The sequence below is a fragment of the Triplophysa dalaica genome, chromosome 4, assembly GCF_015846415.1.
Source record: "Triplophysa dalaica isolate WHDGS20190420 chromosome 4, ASM1584641v1, whole genome shotgun sequence".
NCBI classification, from domain to species: domain Eukaryota; kingdom Metazoa; phylum Chordata; class Actinopteri; order Cypriniformes; family Nemacheilidae; genus Triplophysa; species Triplophysa dalaica.
Genome location: NC_079545.1, coordinates 21,257,082 through 21,281,887, shown reverse-complemented (window position 1 = coordinate 21,281,887; position 24,806 = coordinate 21,257,082). Strand labels below are relative to the sequence as shown.

The following is a 24,806-nucleotide window of genomic DNA, read 5'->3' as shown; positions in this document are numbered from 1 at the left end:
CGAGCTAATGGGAAACCTAGACTTTTCTGTAAATACAAGGAGTCCAAACAAGCGGACAACATCTGTCAGCGTCTGTTTTTCCAGGAGCTATTTCTTTGTCATTACCATAATTCTTTCTTCTGTCCCTTCTTTCTATCAGATATGAGTGGACCTCCAGGTCACTGGTTGTCATGTGGTCAACCATGTGCTGAACATGCTGTGTGGAACCCCAAGTTCTGTGTGGTCACTGACTATCAGATGCTGCTGCTGGATAAGGAAGAGGTATTAAACACACGGTTTACGAAAGAAAGAATGAAAGCAAGAAAGGAAGACTTATTGGTTTATTGTTCAAGTATGCGTGCTTGCAAGCGCATGGGAGCGTAAAGCATGTTAGCAACATGTATTGTAGTTTGTCATTGTGACATGTGCAGTAGTGTGTTACATCAGCAGGCTCTTTAAAGTCCCTGTGCTCCCGCTTTGCAGTGGCAGCCAAGGCCCGCAGTGACTTATAGGGACAATCAATAAAGGGCCCCGTCTTGCTAAGGATTCATGTTGTATGGTATGGTCGATATAGAGTTTTCTGCTCCCTTATAGCTCACGCTGGATGTCAAAGCTTGTGTTATCAACCAGAGAGCAGCTCTAAAATAAGTCTCCTCTCCTCTATTACTGAGCACACTTTAGCCTTTCTGCTAAAGAAAAGACTGTTTCTCTGAGATTTCTGTGAAAATTAAACTGCATACACACATACAGTATACATAAGTGTGCATATGCATGTGTAAACCCAGCTAAAAAATGTATTTATTTGCAATTAACTGTTGTCTACATTACTATGTAAAGTAAATTCAGTAAAAATATATAATCTTGATATATTTAGTATTGACTGAATAAGACCATGTCAGTATTTATACATCAGCAAATGCACATTTGTTAAAATTAATAAAAACACTGTTTTATCCACAAATTTGAGCTAGTTCTACTTACGTCAATATATCTGTTTCTTTAAGTGACTTTACTCAACAAAAAGTTTTTTCATATAAAATAGTTCCTGGTTGTACCTTGTTGGCTTCTTCTGAGAATTCATCTGGCAGGCAAATCTTAAAAAAGTGAAGAATTTTTGTGACGATAAATATCACTTGAAAATTCACTTTATATTAGTCTGTACTGCCAGTTATCCAGATTGTTATGCCTGAAATTTTCTAAAGGACAAATTCGGTGTCGGCCAGGAAAAGAGGGACGCACTGTATCACACACGTTTGATGAGTTGCTGAATCTGGGGAAACAGGATTCTGGAAAGATAAGCAAGGTTGTAGACAGTAAGCTGCCCAGCTGCTTCTTTGCTATGTCATAATATTAAAAAAGCTTTATTGGTGTGACAATACATACAGTATACATAAATATAAAAAATATTAAGACTCATAGACACAAAAACATTGCCAACTGGTAGACACAACTTCTGTTGTTTTTGTATGCGAATACTTTAAATGACTGTACAATTATGGGGGAATGATAAAACAGAAAATGTTGTTAATTTTAAGATTTAAAATGATATGTATATATGGTATTTACAAAATAGGACATTCCTAATGTTTCCCAAGTATAGATACAGTACGTACAGACACGCATATAAACACATTCAATACGTAATTCAACTAAATGGAAGACTAATTAATTCTATCCATCTGGGTTCTTGTATTTAATTATAGCATATATTTCTGCGTCTAATTGTCTTTCTAACTTCCATTCAGACTAAATGTATAAAACTTGAGATGAGAAGGGAGCCAAAAGTACAAATCAATGCTGTCTATCTTCTTCATGTGTCCACTTCAGATCCACCCTCTGCTCCTGCAGGAGAAGAGGAGTGACACCTGCCGATCCAGACTGCTCCGCCGCACCATCAGTGTTCCCGTGGAGACGCAGTTTCCTGAGTTTCAATGGCACCTGTCAGTGGACAACAGTGAGTGTCTGCTGTACTCCTGCAGTACTTTATAAAGCGACAAGAGCTCATTACAAGCTTTATGCTTGTTGTATTTATTCCTATTAATATGAATAGTTGACTAACTTAATTGTACTGTGTACTGAATATATCAAATATAATAAGCAATCTGCTGGCCTCCAGTAATGATTTACAGTGTAATGAAGTTCCTCTTGCTGAATCATATTCAGTCCTTACATGTCATTTTTATTGTGGTCAGCAGAGGGTGATATTTACTGCAGATGATTTTAAGCGGAATGTCATTTTTAAACTGTGTTATTTATTGGTCGGCAATAAATTCATGTTGGCATTAGAAAAGAGGTTAAACAGGTTGGTAGTGTGTTACCAGGTGTAGCAGTTGTAATCGTTGAACGACGCAATTGACCAATCAAAATGAAGTTTTCAAGAGCATTGTGCAATAAGCATAATCACCCCTTAAACATAATAGAGTTTGTAATATACTTATGCCAGTGAAATGTAACACCCAAGCTGTTTTAAATATGATTAATATATTTAAATATGTAAAAAGTGAAAATCTGAAAATAGCTGTGTGGTTAAACTTTAGTTTATATACATGCTTAAAGACTGACAGTATGACTACTGATTTCATCACATCACGATAAATGCAAATGTTGCACCCTGATATTCTCTGAAGTTTGAAGTCTCCCAAATAAACACAAACACCGACAAGAAATATGCAAAACTTTAGTAAACAGTTTTTTTTCTCAGACTCAGATCTAAAAACATGAGACTTCATTTTAATAGTGTTGTGCTGGCTATATCATTTTTTTTATTTTTCTAACACTTTTTTCTGTACTATGCAGATAGATAAAAGAGTAACTGAACTAATTCTCCCAGCTCCTGATCAAATCTCATTTAGATCCTTCCTTGTTATACATGAGGGGGAACGAGAAAGCAAAACTTTGGTACCACTCTATTCAATAGGACATTTTTCTGAGTGGTTGAGTAGAAAAAAAAACTTTCATTTCTTTCTTAACTACTCTACAACAATAAAATGCATGCAGTAAAAATAAATTTATTAAATTAAGACTGATGAACAGCAGCCCATTAAATGTTCACAATATGGGCTAAAATTGTAGTATGGAGCTCTAGCTACTCTGTGCCAAATCCCACTTAAATTTCAGTAAAGATCTTTGTTAGTGTCATTGTCAACACATGATTTATTATAAATGCCACTGCGGAGCAGAAGAGAGAATGAGAATTATTGGAATAGGTGATCAACATTCACATCACATTCCTCCATTCTCTCTCTCCCGCTCTGTCTCTTTCTCTCTGTTTCTCTTTCTCAAACAGTAGACAAACATAGAACAACAGTTGGGGCACAGTTTGCTCCTCGACACTCAGAGTGAGGGAACACCTCTCTACGATCTCTCTCTTTCTCTCTCTCTCTCTCTCTCTCTCTCTCTCTCTCTCTCTCGCTCTCGCTCTCGCTCTCTCTCGGCACTATTTCAGTTGTTGGACTGTAGTTCAGCATCATTGAGGTTATGGAGTCTGAGACAAGCCCTGAATCGGAGGGTCAGTCTGGTAAGTTTTTACTGATGGGGGAGCAGCAGGAAGAGGGACCGGCAGTGCTTGTTTTGAGTCTCAGTGCAGGAGATATAGTGTTTAAGTAAGGGGGATTTATGGGATTGTTTTGTGAACTAGTCCCAGTTGCAGACGTCAAGCTTGCAGACAGCCCAAAGTCTTTTTATTGGCTGTCGAATGCATATTGAGAACAAAACGAGACGAAATCAGATTGAGTTTTACCTTTTTGAAATAAGAGAATAGTTATTTTTTTCAAATATATTATATGAGCAGTTTTCAATCAGTGCGCATGAATCAAAGTCATGTTTATGTTTGGTCACTTGATAATTTTTTTTGCTAAGGTGATAGATTGGAGGCATCAAGTGGAGTGCTTTTACATTTTTCAAAGGTTTTCTCAGGCACTAAATAGGAAGTAAGGAAATCACAACCTGCTGAATTCTTTTGAGTTTTGCTTGCTATGTGAGTTACGTCTGTGATTTAATTTTATTCATAAAACTAGAGACATTATCACACTTTTTTTGTGTTCTGTGTAGTTGTTTGTGGACTTAGACCTTTTGATCAGAATAAGTTAGTCAAATGAGTACAAATAGACTAGCTAAGTTGCAGGGACTTATCAGATTTTATAATGATCTTAATGTTGCCAAATCCTTATTGAAAGATGTTGATGCATAGGACAGTGTTCAGACAGGATGTAAATTGCATATTTTTTGCTGTCTGTCCATCTCTAAAAGCTTGTTCTCATAGTTTCTGATTTGAAGAGCATTTGTGTGTGTGCGTGAATGCTTTTTATCTCAAACTCTCTCACATTTTCACTCCCATATTTCAATCTTCTCTGAAAGGAGATTTGATTTGAGTATTTTCCATTGTCTGTATGTAGAGAGTGTGGTGCAGAACTGCTGGTTTACAGAGAGGAACATTTGCGCTTTTGTCTGGAAGAATGTGGTTAGCTGAATGAGTCAAGCACTAAAATATTTTAGAAATGGGACGTTCAAGGTCCAACTGGGCTGGTACACTGGACAAAGAGAGATATAGAAAGATTACAAAGGGAGACTGCAGATAGAGTGGTATTAACATGCATGCAAATGAATACAGACAGAAGGAACAAAGTCATACATGCCAAAGGAGTTCACTGTAGTTGAGCTTAACATACACACAGGCCAAACTTTAAAATATCCCAAAATATAGCCTCAAATGACACAGTAGAACTGTCCTGCCCTGGTGGAGTATGCCCTCCTATAATTTCATCCTCTGCCATGGAAACGCATTTCAACAAATGTGCACGCTGTTGAAAAAATGAATAAGTTAAAATGCTTAAATAAATACTTTTAAACTAAATATTACATAAACACAAAAACTGTTTTGTTAATCAAACCCAAACAATGCATTTAAACCTTTATTGCTAGACACATTCATTGAACTTCATGAGGCAGCCATAAACAGTATGTATTGCAAATAGTATTCGAACGTTTCATTTTTATTTTAAAAGAGGGAATTGAAAGCTTCAGGATTAGATGAAGATCCAAAACCGTTCATATCTGTGTACAATCGAAAGCATTTATGTAAATTAATGTAAGAAGCATTTCATACTGTGGAGTCTTGATTATATCTTCTGTCATCTACTGCAGGTAAAGTGGAGAACCACATCTGATATAGAGGATATGATTGTAAGAGAATGTAATTACAGATAAGAGAGTGAGTAGAAAGACTGATGAAAAACATAAACATCATTTAAATACTTAAAATCCTCTGCCAGCCAAGGACATCTAATCATGTCTCTGTAATTCTATATATTCATATTAGCAAGGTGCTAATCTATGCTTTTAAAGTCTGATTTGTCATGAATGGTGAGACAGAATCCAGGCGCAGGCAGACAAAGGGTTACACAAAAATGCTTTTATTAATAAAGTAAAGAACCCTCGATGGGGAAACACGATAAACAAAACAAGAATTAAAACTAAAATATCCCACAAGGGGGCAAAACGAACAAGGTCCAAGATAATATAAATAATAAGTCCAAAAACGGGACTGGGAAATGGGCACGGCAAACAGGAACAAGGTAATCAAGAGACGAAGACACGAAAGGTGGGTACTCGTATGAGTAGTAGTAGGAAGGCAACGAAACGACATGGGACAATGAATACAAGGGGTTTATGAAGTGACTAACAAGGAAAAATGACATAGGGCAGGTGTCGGGAATCAAACACTGATGGGGAGAATTACCGGGAAACGTTTCGTTATCAGTCCTAGCAAAACGTAGGCGGGGACTATATGTAGTTAACTAAATCCTCGGCGGTACGCGAATCGGACTAGAGACGACTCATTTGCGTGATTCAGAGTCGACTCTTTTCAACTTTTTCTAAGCCAATAACTTTGTTATTCATTCACCTTCGGATTTACAACTTGGCAGACTGCTTGCTTTCAAACGGCAACATTACAAACTGCATGAAATGTAATTTTCATGATCTCATATTATGTACTCTTTAAAGCGGCCATGCAACAGTGTTTCATGCATTCTGACTTCTTTACAATGTTAAAGGTGCTGTCTTCTCATGCTTAACATGGTCAACTTGTCAAAAACGAGTTGGGCGTATTACGTAGTATTTCTGTGCTCAATACACTCCCCCAGCAATCGCACAGGTTTCAGAACGTTTTTTTCAAACATATAAAACAACTTTTCTTTGTCCCTTATTGTACAATTCTCCCAGAAAAACATGCGGCATGGCAACAGGAGAGCAGGAGAAGGAGCATGCGCAGACAACACTTTTTTGTGTTCAGGATAGAGAGAGAGCATACATTCACGAAGTTCAGGTGTTTGTTTGTTATCTGCATTTGGGTGAAGAATGTTATATAAACGGTGGATATAACGCTGGATTTGGAGATCGTTTGAAACTGATTTATGGAGCCGTCCCAGCGCTAAAAGATGCCGGACATGAACTGCATGCGGTGAGTGAAACTGATGTCTGTGTTTTTTTGACAACGAGTGCTTTGCACGTGCTTTAGTTCAGCCTTCTGCTTAGTTCAATCAACTGTAAACTCTTATTTAAGATCTGTCTTTACTTTCTGTAACTCATTTTAAGCTTTTCAAACAGGTTACAGTTATCAAGGTTTTTATTTCATCTAAAATTATAATGATAATTGAATAATAATACTAATTTTCATTAAAGGTTTGTTTCTGATTTAAATATATAATTTGTTACCATTTGTTAAACAGCATTGTGAGTTCCAGGAAAATTTGGTTCCAAACACTTTTATAAATGTGCTGTTCACTATTTTCTGCCAAATTCTGGTTAAAGCCAAAATAGCATCTGTGCAGTTTAAACCTCAAAAAAACTTGGCACCACTTTGGTTGTCAGAACATTGCTAAGGAAATGCTGTGTTGAATCTAATTCATAAAAAATAGATTCAAGGAGAATTTGGTCTTGACACCAGCATGGTAGTTAGTCAGACACGAAAGCTGTTTTCCTTCCTGTGTTGATTTATTTTCTATTAAAACTATAAAAGTATTTTGGGAACATATCAAGGGGTATAGCATATCATTTTTGAATTGCCTAAAGGCTTTAGTTTAATTCTAGCCTTAAAGGTCCAGTGTAAGAAATTTGGCGGCATCTAGTTATGAGGTTGCGAATTGCAACCAATGGCTCACTCCACTCCTCCCCTGTCATTTTGAAGTACTACGGTGGTTAAGACAGCACAAAGATGTTGCCACGTTTTTGCTTCTTTGCCATAAGTTAATAAGAACCTAACGCTTTATTATTTAAGGTGTTTATACACATCTGAAGACACAGTTGGAAATCCTGTAGATCCTTCAAAATATTACACATTGGACCTTTAAACCATGATTTAGCTATTTGGGGATGGGAATTTCCAATCCCCTGGCCTAGCGCATTTGACTGGATAAAAATCTATGCACTTCATGATGAGTCATCAATATTTTGGTGCTGATGTTTCCCCGAAAAGAAATAAATTGTAAAAGCAGCATGTATGTCTCTTCTAAAGGTTAAGTTTCTCAGGTTTTGGGAGTTTGCTAGAATATAAATCAGACAGTCAGAGTTTATTGACACAGATTAAAAGACATAAAACTCTTCAAGGTGTTTTGGGAGTTGAAAAAAATATATTTCTTGAGAGATCCCTGGCCCCTTATTGAGATGGAAATAGGTCTGGATGCTTTTCGTCCTACTTCACTTTTTCTTTCTGTTTGAGTGAAGAGGAGGAGAGAGAGGAAAGTGGGGCAGGAGAGGGGGAATTACTATAGTTTTTCAGAAAGTGATAAACAAGAAAATCATTCTTAGTCATTCCCTCTCTCTCTCTCTCTCTCTTTCTAATCCCATTCCTCTTTCTTTTTGACTCCCCTCTTGCCTGTGGGAGCTACATTCTGTCTGCTTTGACACCAGAGGTCTCTCTAATTATTAGACTAAAGTGTGTTTGTGTGTGTGTGTGTGTGTGTGTCTGGGTGTGTAGTAGTGTGCGCGCGCTTTCATCAAATTGAATATCTTGTGAAGAATGTCTTTATATTGTCTTTTGTCTGTAGTTTTATCTTTAGGGTGTTTGTGTGTATGAGAGTTTTATGGGACTTCTCCACTCTGGAGTTCCAACGTCTCAAAGGAGGCGTCGTCATGGAAACCCAAGAGAATAGATAAAGTTTGATGTTGAATTGTTCAGCCCTTGCTAGGGCCTTAATAAACTGTGTTAAGACTGTGTTGAGACACATGTTCATCTGCTCTGCCAAACGCTATTGTATTTAAAAATATACCTAAAAGAGTCTCCGTGTGAGACAAAAACTTTTGCGATGTTGCTTAGTAATAAGCTGATAAAGTGAGGGAGAGAGAGAGAGAGAGAGAGAGAAAGAGAAAGAGATTAATCAACACGTCTCTGCTTGAATGCGACAGTGCTATCACATTTCTCTCAAAAACAAATCTAATCTCAGTCTGGGCAACCTTCCATTTATGCAAAGAAGCATTCATTTCTGAAGAATAAGAACTCCATGAAAGAATAAAAAAATGTACCAGATTGCTAAGATTATTCGATGCGCCAAAATAATCAATTTATGTTTTAAATTAATTTTTATACTAACCATTTTTATACTAATGCGTTTCAATTTAAAAGCACATAACTTTTGCTACACAGAGCCTGATAGCACACACATCTCGGAGACATCTATTATATTATAGCTTTTTTTATTATTGTTTGCTCATCTGCAGAAACAGACTTTTCTGTCTGATGTCTGTAATCCTGTGTGCACACCAAACGCAAAGCATCACGTTCCTCTTTATTACGGGAATAGTTTTTTATTTTTGTGCAAGTTTCACATAAAACATTGCGCGACGGGGAGTGTTCAAGTTGAAATTTGTATAACTTGCACGGATGATGCGTTTGACGTGCGTTCATGGCTATCGCTGTGCTTCATTCTCGTTGTGAGTTTATATCTATTCCCATCTTTGCATTGACTCTGTATGTGATTTACTCGCACAAATCGCTTAATTTGCGTTTGGTGTGAACGTAGCATTAGATGATAATGATTTAGAATCTAAACACAACTTCAAAGTTCCATGTTCTGTCTGACTTACTTCAGATATAAGATATTGTCAGATCGTCTATTTTTCATAGCAAATAAATAAGCTATGCCACTAAAACTCAACTGGACTGAGTATTTGCAGGCATGAGTTAAAAAAAAGAACAACAAAAATAATTATATAAGTTTAAACATATTTTTGTTGCAAAATGGTAAAGATGAAAATATGATTGTCTCAGTGTCTTTTATGTGAAGGGGTTTGGATCTGAGTGTTATGATTTTAGTTTGTTTATTAGGAACCCTGCTGTGCCAGTTTCTGCATATGACGTGAGAGTTCATTGGAATTACTGTTGAAAAAATTAAGAACATCAAATGTGAATAATGTGAAAAGTCAGAAGTATTGTTTTCCTTATAACTTCAATTTACTTTAGTTTATCTCAGTGGTGAGTAACAAAACTAAATAAAAGACTTTATGTAACCCATTAAAATGACATGTTGCAACATCTTTTACTGTTTACATATATAAGGTAGATTTTGTATCCATGGTTATATTTTGTCTCTGTACTTCGTTGTTCTGCACTTCAAGCTTGGTAGTTCCCTTAAGGTAGTTCCCTAAAAGGAAGCCGGCGTGCAGCATTCATTTACCTTTTGTTCTTCAGAGCCTTTGCTCATGACTACAAACTAAACAAATTCAACAAATTCTTCTTCTACATTGCCGGATCTACAACGTAGAGCAGCTGATCGTCCCTACCTGCAACGACCTTCCTCTGGCCGTCTCGGCGGTTCCGGAGGTGTTGGAGGTTTATAGGACTGAGCATTCTCCAGCGTGGCATGTCTCGCTGTTCTCTTGGGTGCGGCACCCTCATCGAGGAGGGGGATGGACACGATAGCTGCGTCGAGTGCCTGGGCGTCGAGCACACTGACGCAGCTTTCGTTTACACATCTTGCCCCCACTGCGGGCAGATGGTCATACAGAAGTTGCGGCACGGGTGGCTGTCTTCCTACGGGAACCAGCCACCATTTCTTTGCTACCTGGGCCGTAACGTCGGTGGCTAAGGCCCCGATGCCCGCCAGTGTTGGCAGCGTTAGTGATGTAGGGACCTCTGCGAACGTAAACCCGCCAGCCAAGTGCTCACGGGCCGATCGCACCCCGATTCACTCTTCTAAACGGTCCCCAACCGGCGGTGGCATACCGACCGGATCCTCAGGTACGCACTCGGAAACGATGCATGACGTAGATGAGATGTCGCTCGCAGCATCGGAAGGAGACGGATCGCCCAGGAGGGGCGAGCTCAGGGGGAAGCAGAAGTGATGTCAGCCATACTAACCCGGGGATACGAAGCTCTCAGAGCATCCTCTTTCTCAGTATGTAACTCAACTCTGTCACCATGTTGGCGCGACTGTCCCCAGTACGTGCCCAGTTGGTGTTGAACTGCCTGGAACACTTCAGGCAAACAGCGGTCCCCCTGAAACAATTCAGCAGAAGGGGAAGGTTGTCTCCAAGCAGAGGCTGGCGCACTGGGTCGTGGATGCCGTTATGACGGCATACCGATCTCAGAATCTCCCATGCCCATTGGCAGTGAGGGCTTACTCCACACGGGGTATAGCCACCTCCTGGGCATTGGCCAGAACCGCCTCTCTAGCAGACATCTGTAGAGCTGCGGGTTGGGCTACCCCCAAACACCTTCACAAGGGTTAACAACCTTCGCGTAAACCCGGTGTCAGCCCACGTCCACCTGGCGGTTAACTACTCAGCCCGCACGTTCCATGCGTTCTCCTCCATGGACGAGACCATACCTATGTCCATCGTATTCCTCCCCACGGGTGGGAGGTGGCCTCTGCAGCGCATCCCTATTTAAGGAAGTTGCGCTTACCCGGTGTAAAGCCGAGCCGGACGTCCTCTCGCCAGTAGAGAGCTAAGGCCTCCGTCCGTGAAATGTTACCGGTCAGGGCTGTAGCAATCTTTCTCCAAGAAAGCTCTGGAACCCCCGAACACCAGAAGGTTACAGTTTCGCGAAAGCTTCGAGATGACACACCCAGGCCTGTTACCGTCGCTTCGCTAGAGATTGTGACACGATACAGCGTTGTGGCGTTTTCCATAGGTAACCCCGTCTGTCGTTCTCGACACAACGTCGAGAGACCGACAGAAAGGGAATGTCTTGGTTACGTATGTAACCTCAGTTCCCTGATGGAGGGAACAAGACGTTGTGTCCCTTGTGCCACAAACACATATCGTATTCTGCTGCAGTCGTGAGGGGCTCTCAGGCTCTTCAGAACAAGAGGTAAATGAATGCTGCATGCCGGCTTCGTTTGATACCGGACATCCGGGGGCGGAGACCAGCATGCAAATTTCATTCGGCAAATTTCATTGGCCTTTTCTATATAAGTCAGAGTTGATTGGTTCTCAGGGGCGAACCCCATCTGTCGTTCTCGACACAACGTCTCGTTCCCTCCATCAGGGAACTCAGGTTACAGACGTAACCAAGACGTTTTGTGTGCATGCTTTCAAAAATAGCATAGCTGCAAGGGACTACAAATTCCAATCCAATCCTTCGTACATATTTAGAACAAAAGGCCTGCAAGTATGCTTTTGTTAAGAGGTATAAATACTGCTGAAAGGTGCAAGTGTTGATTTGGATTCTGGGAAGAAGAACATGTATGACTTGTTAGCGTTTTCCAGATGAGGTGCTAATCACTTTTGCAAACAGCAAAAAGGACTCTAAGTGATTAGCACCTCATCTGGAAAACGCTAACAAGTCATACATGGGTAGTATAGTGATCAATGTTTGAGACATTCATCGTATGTAAGGATGTGATCTCATTTTTTTTTTTTTTTATGTTTTAAACTACGTCGAACATCTATCATAAGCTTTTATAGAAGAATTCTAGACTTGTTCAAAGAGGGTCTTTTAGCCAGACATCCAGCTTTTGGAGGGCGATTGCTCTTTCAGTCTCCCAGGTGGTAAATAGAGGTGTCTCAGACATTGGAATGTTACACTTGTGTGGTTCCAGGCAGGAATGCAGGTGCTCTGCCATTTTTCAGCCTGTGGGTGGACTCTTCTAGAACAGGCACTTGAGAGGAGGCCTGGCCTTTCTCACCCGTGCTCAACCCACTCCTACCGTGGGTCACGCACTGGGAGGATTTGTCTCTGTGGTGACAGCTGTTGACATTCTTCCTCAGGGCAGAGGCTGCGGAAGGATTCTCAAAAACCTTCATTCCTGCTATTGTATTGGAGGATAGTTTCCAGTGAAAGACTCTGGGCTTAAGAAGTACAGTCAGTGATGTTTGTTTTTGTGGAGCATCCGAGTTGAAAAGTGATCTTAGTCGTTTCTTGTTCTGATTTTTCTGTTCTTGATTGTGCTGTGAACAGAAAGTGACATTGGGAATGTTTTCTAAAGGAACTTTATTTAAATTAAGGTTTCTAAAATGTCCTGTTTAACCAGTACATACTGATTGCAGTATGATTCACATCACACTTACTCCGTACTATCTACAATCGTGCATACACAAATGCACCTACACAGTTTTTTTCAGGTTTTCTTAAAGGAATAGTTTACCCAAAAGTGAAAAATCTGTCATCATTTACTCACCTTCTTGTCATTTCAAACCTGTATGACATTTTTCTTCCGCAGTACACTAAAGAAGATATTTTAAATAACGTTGGTAACCTAACAAAGGCACTACTCACTTCTATTGTATGGACACAAAAATCTGATTCTGAAACCAATGCAAGTCAATGGGTACCTCTGTTGTTTGGTAACCAAAATTGAAAAAAAAATCTTATTTTGTCTTCTGCAGAAGAAAGAAAGCCAGAAAGGTTTGAAATAATGATGACAGATTTAATTTTTTTGTGAACTATCACTTTGATAAAATAAATGTGTTATTGCCTTGGTCAATTCACTTTGTTGTTACTTAAGTGAGTGAGTGTAACAATTCTCCATATTAGGAAGGAAGGAGGCGGGAACCGGCAAATATTTAAACATTTAATAAAGTAATATAACAGCCGGCGGCCCCTCACGGACGACCGCCGGCGAACAAAACATAATATAAACACAAACATAACATAAGTTCGGGCCCGGTCCTCTCTCTTCGACGGTCCGGTTGCTCGTTCCTTTTATATGCTCCCATCTCCTACGTGATTCGAGCCCGGTGTGCGCACAGCTGGCGCTAATTCACAATTACTCACCGGACTCGAACCACGGTCTCGCCCCGCCTACTCTACTACAGTGAGATTTGAATTTTTTTATTTCAATCGCAGTAAACAACGATATCTTGACTAGTTTTAGTTGGGTATAAAAAAAGCTGTAAGCCGCTTAATTAGTGCTTGGCATAAATGTGGCGCTTGATCAAGTTTCAGGCTTCAATAAATAGATAAGGAAGTGTATTAAAAAGGTTGCCGCTGCCGCTAAATGAAGTACTGTAGTGTGAACCCTTGTCAGTGGTAGACGGCAATGATTAGATGTTCATTAACTTCACATGCATTGCCTCAGTGTCATTAGAGTAGTGATTAGAGGTTTATACAGTGTTTACCCAGCATGTGGTTCTCACCCTGACAGCAAAACATGAAAACCTTCAGATGCAGAGGAAAGGCCTGATTATTAGTGATGAGTGCACAGCTTGTTAGTGTGGAAAGATGAAGGATGCAACTGAATAACTCTGAAAGAACAGTTTTTCACCTGTAAAATGAAAAGTCTGCCCATTTTCTTTTTTCTTTAGTTTTCTGTTTGTTTACTGTATAGTTTTCTGTTTGTTTACTGTAAATCACATTTTTTACTGTCCAGTCACATAAATAAACTGAAACATATACGGTGATATATTAAATAATACATTTCCAGCCAAGCGTATATTTGAATATTTAATATACTAGCAGTTAATACTGTATATAGGAAAATATATTTTCTTTGCATAAGGGCCTTATTATTTTTGGATTTGAACTCATCTGTCAGTATGAAGTAGTATAAATTGTATTCTAAGGGAGAAATCTAGAGAGCGGAGTAAGAAAGGGATTTTTACACCTTTTAAAAATAGCTCTCTATTCCAAATACTTTAAAATTCATATTAAATGTCACTCTCTTTCTCAGTGTTGACAGCTCTGGTTGGAGGAAGGGCGAGTGATGGAGATGCCTCAGTTGTTTTCATTGTCTTTCATCCACTGGAAGAAACATTTGTCAGAGGAAATACGAGACACTGAATATTTGTGTTGAGGGCTGTTAGCACAAGCACGTCTTCCACAATATTGATCCCTACGGGTTTTCAATGACAAATCCTGAACCTTTTACATTTATATTGTAGGATGGAAGGAACTTTTTATGTCTCCCTCACAAGTGAGTGTAATGATTTATTTTAATGCAAGATCAGTTAAACTTCTGCTGTAGTCTTCTGTTTCTGTTTTCTTGGCTGTAGTAGAATCTAGTCCTGATGTCTTTGCATTCTCAACCGCAACCTGACTTCTGATTGGTTCAATACCCGTCTGGAATTTAGCTTTCCTTGCTCTTGACCCCGCCCTCTCTCTGCCCTGAGGGCGTCAAAGAACAACGGCATTCCCTAACACAGCCGTGCGCAGGCGTACATGTGTATGTTTGTGTGTCATCTTCTATAGAATGAAAAGAACAGCAGGAATGGGAAACACGAGTCTTACTCCTCTTACAAACAGACATGTTCACAGTCTTACATAATGACTGAAAGTACATGGGGAAGTTTTATAGGAAAAGTCTTCTTTGAAATTTGAAATGTATTTTATTTCTTAATGAAGGAACTACAAAGCTCTCTCTTTCGCTCTCCCTCGCTCGCTCGCTCTGTTTGCTTGCATGGCTTAGATCTTTTGAGAAGGGGAGGGTTTGAACTCTGTCTGCATTCAATGCCCCTGTCGGAGTCTAGCGCTAACATACACACGCTCTCACTCTCTCCCGCTCTCACACACACATACCTCCTACTCCCACTACAAAGGGAGGAAAAGAGAGTGTGTTAAAGAAAACGGGAGGAAAAGAAAGGAAGAGAGTTTGGATATAACAGAACTTCATCTGCACGTGAACTGTTGGCTCTCCATCTGCTGTTAAACGGGATGGTGTGAGGTCTTTTATTCAGTGTTTAGAGGTAAGGGATTCATTTTCACTCTTCTGCTGGTGACAGTGTGTGTGTGTGGACAGGTGAAAACTTACCAGATCTTCACTCATTATCTGAAGAACTCTTAACATGCTGACTGTTTTCTATGAAAGCCATGAAATCCATGAAAATGTTGTTTATAGATTAATGTATATTTTTGTAGTCATAGCAATCATGGTACAGTGAGATGCCCAATGCCTTGTGTTTCATCTTGTATTTCTAGTACAGAAACAAATGCCTTTACCCAAAAGGATAAATTATATGATAAACTCCTCTTTGGTCAGTATAGAAAGTTCACGTCAACTTATATTTGACTTTTTCCACTCCAGCTCTATTACAACTAGACCTGTCAATCTATAAACAAAAAAACAATGTAATAAAACCAACTACAGCTCTGCATCAAACAGCAATTTCCTTTTACAATCTAACATTGTTACCATAACAGTCTGTTCCAAATGTGAGTGTTATGAACACGAATGCATTCTATATACTGCTGCTTTCTGTGCATCTAAAATAGAGACCGCTCTTGACCACGTGTACATGCGTGTGAACACCCAACATGTGTGAAAGGTGTGAATCCTTATCCGTCTTTAATCCAACACACTTGTATTCCAAATCCATGTCCTCGGTTGGAGGGCACTCCATGCAGTACTGTATTCACGGATCATTGTTGCTCTATTAATAGCCTGAAGCAGGGAGTGAGTCTGCAGCTGGAGGGAAGGAAGTGGGCCTGGAGAGCTCAGGGATTAGCAGGGGTCACTGCACCGGGGGCCCCGCGCTGCCCCTTCCCTGCAACTGTGCTTTTTGGGAATGCTCAAATTCAGACAGTACTGGACTGTAGGCGGTGATCAATGAGCGATAAATGAATGGCGTTGTGGTACTCTTTTGTTGCGGAATTCCTTTGCGTGGTGCATGTCCTCAAGTACTGGAGATCTTGTGAACTTAATATCCTGATACGACCAACAGTTTTCAAACAGTTAATCCTTACCAGAATAAAACAAAGGCGACAGACTGGAAGGCAGAGAAGCAGTGATACTTGTCATACTACACAAACAATCTTTTCTCTCGTCTGCGAATCTCTCTCATCCCTCTCTCTGAATGTTTTTTTTTCCTGCTTTGTTTCAGTCAGTCATAGCTCATTCCACACTGAAAATTATTTCAGACCTCTCCAATTTAAACTTTTCTAGTGACTTCCTGCATCTAAAAGTTTCAGTTGGCTCAGTTTTGTAAGTTTAAATGAGCACCTGTTGGAACAGATTTTTGCCACAACTAATAAATCCATAGAGCCTTAGTTTTTTTCACATGACACTCGTACCCAGTGTTGAAGTTTGGACTGTGTCTGTAAGCATTTCAATTGTCAGGACAGGACCAGTTAATAAATCGGCACATTAAAAAAATGGTAGAGTATCTTTGATAATGTTCAGTAGTTTTTTTTTACTGAGAAGTATAGTAAGGAATACTGCTTAGACAGCTGCCCCCGCGACCCGGCCCAGGATAAGCGGAAGAAAATGGATGGATGGAATATTGTAAGGAACAATATAATCCACAATGTTAGACTGTGGCAGAAATCATGCATTAAAGGGATAGTTCAGCCAAAAATTGAAATTTTTACATCATTTATTCACCCTCATGTCATTCCATGTACGACTCTTTATTTTACAGAACACAAAAGAAGATATTTTTAAGTAACAAAACAACACCTGCCTCCATTGACTTCCGTTGTATAGACACAAAACCACTGAGACATTTCTTAAAATATCTTATTTTGTGTTCCACAGAAGAAAGTCAGGTTTTAAACAACGCTAGTGAGACTTAATAACAGGATATTCATTTATGGTGACCTGCCCCTGAACCTGATCAAGTTTGGTTCAGTTGAGTCACACCTTCTGCAGATCATTTCTTCATAACCTGCCCACCATGACTTGTCCCGTGTTACAAGAAAAGAAAATATCAAAATGTCAAAGTTGCCTTTTCTATCGAGGGAAAAGTGCGGGGATGACAGGATGTTCAATTTAAGTCTTTGATGTATGATTTTGTTTTAAAAATTTTGTGATCGACATAAACTGTACCACAAGACTACCCTACCCTACTACAAAGTTCCTAAAAAGTAGTTTTCTTTTTGGTCAAGCCTTATCTCGCCTAGGGGTTTATCAATAAAAAAGGGGCATTCCATTCATCCTAGTGTGTCACTGTGGGTTGACATTTCATGACTATCTTGCTATATTGCGGTAAAACTTGACTCAATAACGTTGCAAAACACAAGTCGTGTGTGTTTGAGTAAAAGAGCCTGCTAATTGTTCTCTTTGCGTTACAGACAATGACTTGGTCATCTGATCCTTTCCTTTAACACATCTATTAATGAAGTGCAGTTGACACAGAGTTATTTTAAAGATCCGTCATTACGACTGCTGTCACACACAGCAGAGAGAATGATGAGAGACTTCTTCTTGTTTTAAACAGATCACATGCTCTGAGATCTCCAAATGCATTTTGACTTCTTATTATAAAGAAAAACTATTTGACCAAAAAACTAGAGACTTTCTACAAAGTTCCCCCAGCAGCTCAGATGTAGATTGTTTGCCGTTGTCATGTAACAGCACATGAGTGTGGAAGCGAGGGAGGCTGAGGAAACCTCTGATAGATGCTGTCATGTGTCATGCTGTAAGTGACGTGTGTTTGACACTTTGTCACTGAGCCCTGGCATCCACACATACAGACACACAATGCCCTGCGTGATTCCTTGAACAAAACAGGAAGAGACATTCATACTTAGTTTCATTCTCCTCCACATATACACTTACCACTCGACACATGTTTCTGACTGAATAGTGACTTATCGGAACACAGACGGGACAATTTAATCTGTCCTCAAGGAGTGTTTGTACTATTACTCCAAGTTCAACAAATGGGAGTATCACTTACGGTCTTCTAATAGACACATTTATTTATTTCTAAAAGCATCACTGGCAAATATATGCTTACATTCCTAGAAGCCCAAAATGTGTTGGGTCACAACAGGAAGAGTAAAGAAATAATTTCCACGTGTTCGTCCCTGAACACACACGGGGATACAAGCATACACAGAGAGCTGTGGTATGTAAAGAGCTGTGAAGTTTTTGTTATTTGCAATCTGTTCGTAAGTCTTTTGGGATCTTCTTAAATCTCTTTTTTTAATACGTCAAGGTGAAATATTTATAAGTGGATGAACGTTACTTTAAAATAACTAGCAAGGCTTTGAATTCCCAGTGATGTACAGTGTTAATACGTGGAAGCTGGATATGAATATTTATTCAAAATACTGGCTGTGACGAACAACATCTTACAGATAAACTCTTTGTCTACATTATATGAATACACCCTCATTCATTCATACTGTGTTGTTTTAAGTGGCTTGTAAAGGGCATTCTGATGCAATTGATGTCGTTATCATTCAATATAAGTTTGTTATCCATAAGGCCTCTGTTGGTAAGAGAGTCTGAAACACATTGCGGACCACCTACAATGTTTGAGGTCAGAGCTGTGTATGGTGCTCCAGAAGGAGAGAATCATATTTGTTTATTTTGTCAGAACGCACCTCTCTCTCTCTCTCTCTCTCATTCTGAGTGTGTGTGTTTCTGAATACTTGCAGCAATTTTACAGACAACTTGTTGCCTTAATCTTGTTTCTTTCTTCATAATGTGACCAAATCTGCCTACAGCATTGGGCATGTGACGTGCTGGTCATAATCTCATGAGGTTGCTATCGCTAGTTCTTCTTTTCATTCATTTTATTGTTATGCACAATTTCCAATTATATAATTTAAATTGCAACACACTTGTTTTAAGTGCACTTGAAACTTAGCTTCTTTCAGATTTTATTTCCAAATCACATTTATAAACATTACAGTACATACTGTACGTTAACTGCCTTTTGATTTCTGCAGACAAACAGCATGGAAAAAGCCCAAACTTTCTGTAAAGGATAGTTGTAAATATATACAGCAATTTTTTGTAAATTGACACAAAAACCTCTGCAAATACTTAGGTATTCGTTATGTATTCATTTATTTGTTCTCTCCTTTTCTTCAATTCCCATAATTGGGTCTGTGCGTGTGCATACAGTATGAATTAGATCTTTTACTGCATATTTGCGTGTGTTGTGCTGCAGGTACAGGTGCATGTGAGCTTGTGTATGTGAACACGTGTGCAAGGTGTTGTTGCTGTATTGCAGAGTGTTGCATAACAATCTGTCAAAAGTACATTATTGATATGTGATCATCAAAGACACAGCTGCTACTGTGAATGTGTCATTGGATTTGGTTTTTTTTTTTCTTTTTTCTCTTTAGGCACACACATGCACTAACATGTTACATGCAAACTAGTTTTTATTGTAACATTCTTTTAAAGCAAAACATATACAGTAAGTGCTTTATGAGCTAAAACTATTAATACATGTATTAGAAAGCAATAACTTTTTCCAGGTTTTTTCTTTTTCTCCTTCAGAGACAAATTATTTTCTTCCTCATAACATTCTCCTCTCTCCAAGGGCATTGGATGAATAAGGATCATCCTGACACTGGACAGGAATCTTTAACACACAAAAAACACAACATTTATCCCATTTACATCCCATTGTTAACATAATGTAATTGGTCATTTAGGCCTCAGAATATCTGATGCTGCTATTACAATCAATAATTTTTGTGTTTTCAAATATTTCAAATAATTATAAATTCCATTCCATTCCATTTTCTACCGCTTTATCCGAACTACCTCGGGTCACGGGGAGCCTGTGCCTATCTCAGGAGTCATCGGGCATCAAGGCAGGATACACTCTGGATGGAGTGTAATTATAAATTTACAAGTTCAATACTTTATGTAAAATTTATCAAGTACATTAACTATTTTGGTTCAAAAAAATGGTTGTATTCACAGTACAAAAAAAGGTATATTATTATTGAAACTATACATATTGGCATACATGAAAATGTTCAGATTGTATGATTCTTATATAATTTTGCTATAACATAATTTATTTTTGGGTCACGCAGCTCATTATTATAGTTTTGACAACTGACTCACACCATCATACAACACTCAAATCAACATGGCGGACATTCCATCATCTTTGGTAAACAAAATGGGATCCAAAACAAGGCCATTAGCACTTCAAAACAGAAAAAAAGGAAATGGTCTAGTGTCAAAATTTAACGTTACACAGTGACTTACCTCTATATTTTCAGCCGTGTGGCAAACAAACAACTTCCAAATTCTATGGAAAAACATGCCCAAGGATATTGGATGCTGAAATAAGTTAACAATTTAAAGACGTTTGTTTACTTTTTTATTTTCAAAAGCTTTTTTATTCTGACTTTATTTAACCTTTTACAATCATAAGCCAGCAAGGAATTTAAGTATACTAAAATATTACCAATTTCCTACGATTACTAACTGCCATCTTAACACGTTGAAGACTTTTCAGGAAATGAATTCAGTAAGACGTCAAGTGGCATGTGATGCATGAGTATCCTAATTTAACGTTTTCCATTTTTTAGTAATATTCAGTAATCATAATGACGAGGGGATTAAAGTTTTTTCTCACACAAAGTTTTAGTACTTCAACTGGACCACAATAGCAGTTTGTAGCAGTACTTTCTCTTACCTGTGTCATAAGGCGGTGTGTCCCATTGCTGTCTCTGGATGACTTTCCAGTCCTGTTGCAGCTGTTTATTTATATCACTAAATTACAGATTTGATATTTAGAAAATATTGTAAAATGTATTTGTTTAAATAACATATTGCTTGCTTGCAGGGTCTTCCTCTGGTCTCCTCTTAATTTATGTTTTGTCTTATCCTTTTTGATGGAAGCCTTAACATTTAGCTTTTTATATCCATTTAACAAACGTTGTTAATGATCTACTGTATTGTCTTAAAAGCTAAGAAGGCTGTTTTTTCCTTGTACAAAACCATATTTAAAATTTTACTACATTTGCCCTCAGAAGTCTGAAAGACCAATGAAATCGTGCCTTTCCAGCCTATAATTTGCAAGTAGAAACAGCATGCAGATCTTTTTGTACATGGAGGAAAGGAGATGCTTCTGTGAAGTGTCTAAAGCCCACATGCTGTGTATTATTATGTGACTACAAAAATAAATTATGTTTTGCTGACATTCCTGCCCCTCAAATAACCATCAGTGTCATGCAATTTGTTGTATTTACAATGATGTGAATTTGTGGTTTTGTGATCTTCACTTTCGCTTTCTGCATCACATATAGATCACTCAGAATTCCCCTTTGAGCCCCACAAGGTGGCGATTTAGACTCTTAAAGGGACAGTTCACCCAGAAAATTATAAATCTGTCATAATTTACTCACCCTTTAGTTGTTCTAAATCTGTATAAATGTATTTGTTCTAAAGATCACAGAGAAAGATATTTGGACGAATGCTTGTATCCAAACACCATTGACTACCATAGTGTTGAACACAGAAGAAGATATTTTAAAGAATGTAGGAAAGCAAACAGTTCTTGGGCAATGTTGACTATCACTGTATTTTTTTCTACTATGGTAGTCAATGGAGGCCAAGAACTGTTTGGTTTCAAGCATTCTTCCAAATATCTTTCAACCAAACAAAGAAACATATACAGATTTGGAACAACCTCATCTCTCATAATCTATTAATTCTATCATTTCTATCCCCTGGAACACAGGTCATTTCTCACATTATAGTTGTGTCCTGTAATGAACGGCTAATTTCTTTTTATCCTAAAATGCCCTCCTGATGAAAGTTTGGATGCATAACAGAATGTAGAAAGTCAGACATAAGGACATGTATAATCTGAATAATCATTTAGGGCCGTATGATAGTGTGCAGGTGTGTGTGTTTACATGCGTGCAGATCTGTTTTTGCTTTGTGTGTTGTGAGATTGACTCCTACAAAGACTATTTGGTCTCCAGAAGAGGGCACTGCAGGCACAGGGGAGATATTGCCAAATTGTTATCTAATGGTTCAGTTCTGTCATTCCCACAGCCTTGAAACTAGAAAAGAGCAACCCAGTGTCAAACCAACAACATATGATTTGTAAAAATGTCCTTAAAAATCATTGAAGCCAGTCTGTAACTTCTTAGGACTTAAAGTGGTCTTCACTGTTAAGAATGTGTGTGTGTACAGTATGTGTGTGTAAACCGAAAGCAATTAGAAGTCAATGTAAGTAGAACCTGAAAATCACCATCAGACTGTTTATCTATCTTGTCTCACCTCATTTTCTCGGTTCCCTTTGAAGCGACATGAATTATATGTTATCCATACCTCTTCACCGACCCTCTGTCAACCTTTGTTCTTTCATCATAGCTTTCCTCTGCGGCTGTTAAATAAGTGTGTGTGGGTCCATAGATTAGGCTATTTGTAAAATGTATGTTTCAGTGAAAGAGTGTTCTTGAAGAGTAGGGTGAGAATAAGAATGATCTGATAGAACGCCCTACTCTTCAACCTCCCACCCTCATAATGCCCTCTTGTTTCTCTCTTTTAAGTTCCCATTTTCTTTCAAGTCGTATATGCGTTTCCCACAAGTTCTGTTCTCATATCTCTGTCCCACACTATGTCTGTCTCTCTCGGTTCCTCAGATACAGTATCACTGTGTGTTTCAGTAACACGATTGAGTGTTGCTGTGAGATGCGCTATGCTGTGATCTTTGTTTGGATTCATCGGATCTATTTTCGCTGCTAAAATAGACCAAAACAGTCATTATTTAGTCTAAAATGTAAGTGACTTAATATTATTAACTTGTTTGTTGAACTGTCATATGAAATCAGTGTCACATTTTCAATCGTGAGGTGATGGTCAATTGTCAGCTCTCTTGGTCGTCAGGTCGTGTGATGCATGTTGCTGAACTGTATTCAAAGGTTATAAATATACAAACGCCACATTTTGAAATGTAACTGCAGTATGTCAAATTAGTTTATTTGTGTGTGCTGCGCTCATAGAGTTTAGAAAATGGCACTCATTTGTTTGATTTCTCCTCGAGAAGCTGCAGAAGCCTCAAAAGTTTAAGGTCCTTGCACCCTGACTGAGTCCGAAACTGTCGCATTTCGTAAAAACGTTACCTTCAAAGAATTGAAAACGTGACAACATCTTAGTTCTGCGTCAGCTGCCGTAGTACTTCAAAAAGGAGCGCAACATGACCACAACATGACCACTAGATGCCGCTAAAATTCACAGACTGGAACTTTAATGCTTGAAATAAAACATTGCTGTTCATTAATTCATAATTTTACAGACTGGGTTACATATGTATCAATCAAAAGTACATTTTGTAAAAGATTGTTTCAACAGCAAAAACCTTGACAGAAGTGAAAATATATTCGTTCTCAAAAGTGCTTGGGAGAAATAGAAATAGTTCAACTTCAGACAATTGTAGAAAATCAAAATTATAGGAAGATATAAAATGTTGTTAATGAATTTAACATTTGAATTAATTTGACTCTTTCTAAATATTGACCTTTAAATGCGTTTCTGATATATTTGTGTCATTGTAGTTCTTAAAATGCTTGGTCTAAAGTTTAAAGCTTTTCTTTTCGTTACTTTATCTGTGTTTAAAAGTGTCCTACTTTTGAAACTTATAAGTGATGTTATGTCCTTTTGTTCCTTTGCAGCTTTTGTAAGGGCCATTCAGAGAAAGCGTGTGCGTCTGAATCAGGCTGTCAATAGAAAGATAAATGACAAATCTTTTTTTAGCGCAGATTTATCATCTCTTCTCTTCACATGTATCTTTTACTTTTGTTTTACTCATTTTCCTTTGGTAAAGTAGATCTTTTGATACTCTTCCCATTCAGCAGAGTTAAGGTCAGATAGATAAGACAGCAATCAGTCCGGACCAAGACTTCATGCTTTCAATTGTTGAGAAGGCAATGTACCACATACACACAAAATTTTGTTGAAATGAATCATAATAAAAAGCACAAAGCACAAAACATTTTAAAGGACGAGAACGCAGGATCAAAGGTTTACTCAGCCCTAAAGCACACACACACAAAAACACACGTCGTAATAGACCCACTCCTTTGTCTGAGTTCCTTTCTGAAAGCTGTCTTCCTTGAATCTATAAAGATAACGGTGTGTTTAAAACTCTTGTGTTCTAATTTGTCTCTGTTTGTGTGCTGTTGTCATTCTGGCATCTGGCAGGGCAAGATTGAGCATGCAAGAGATACGATACTTTTAAAACTTCTCCTCTGTACATCACTTTTCCTTCACACTTAAACTCACTCGCACAATGTTAAACTGTGCTTAACTGCCATGAGCTCTGAGCAAAAAATATTGAGAACAGGAAATGACCTCGATTCAGAGTTTGCCCCCTACTGTGACCCCAAGAAAACAGCTTTCTTTCACAATCTAAGCAAATAACAGTGGAATTATGTGTGTTGTTGCGGTTATGTCTAACATGCAGTATTTTTAGTAGGCCTGCAGAGACGCATGGGGGGTATCCGGTAGTAATCCTGATACACTGACGTCATACATGCAGACAAGGGCTGAATTTAAGAGTTTTGTTTAAATTTACAGTTTGGTTGGTTTATGAGAAGTTAAGGGAATATCACCTGAAGAGTTCCAACAGTTTGACAGAAGTGGGTGGGTAGGGAATGATCTGAAAGACAGGAGGTTGAATGGATGACAATAGGCAAATTGTAAGTAGGGATGAATTTCTGTGCATCCAGCTTAATTGAAAAG

General features: G+C 38.5%; 1 protein-coding gene across 3 annotated transcripts in view; it reads left to right on the top strand.

Moving 5' to 3' along the window:
* LOC130419054 (disabled homolog 2-interacting protein-like) overlaps nucleotides 1-24,806 on the top strand; it is a 119,415-nt gene that overhangs the window by 19,725 nt on the left and 74,884 nt on the right. The window contains exons 3-4 of one of the 3 annotated variants that reach the window (XM_056745447.1): nucleotides 140-261; nucleotides 1,807-1,933. In XM_056745447.1, the coding sequence (XP_056601425.1) occupies nucleotides 140-261; nucleotides 1,807-1,933 (249 nt within the window). Of the gene's footprint in view, nucleotides 1-139; nucleotides 262-1,806; nucleotides 1,934-3,427; nucleotides 3,497-14,935; nucleotides 15,100-24,806 lie in introns of those variants that run through there. The other 2 variants (XM_056745451.1, XM_056745452.1) reach the window with 2 other exon arrangements.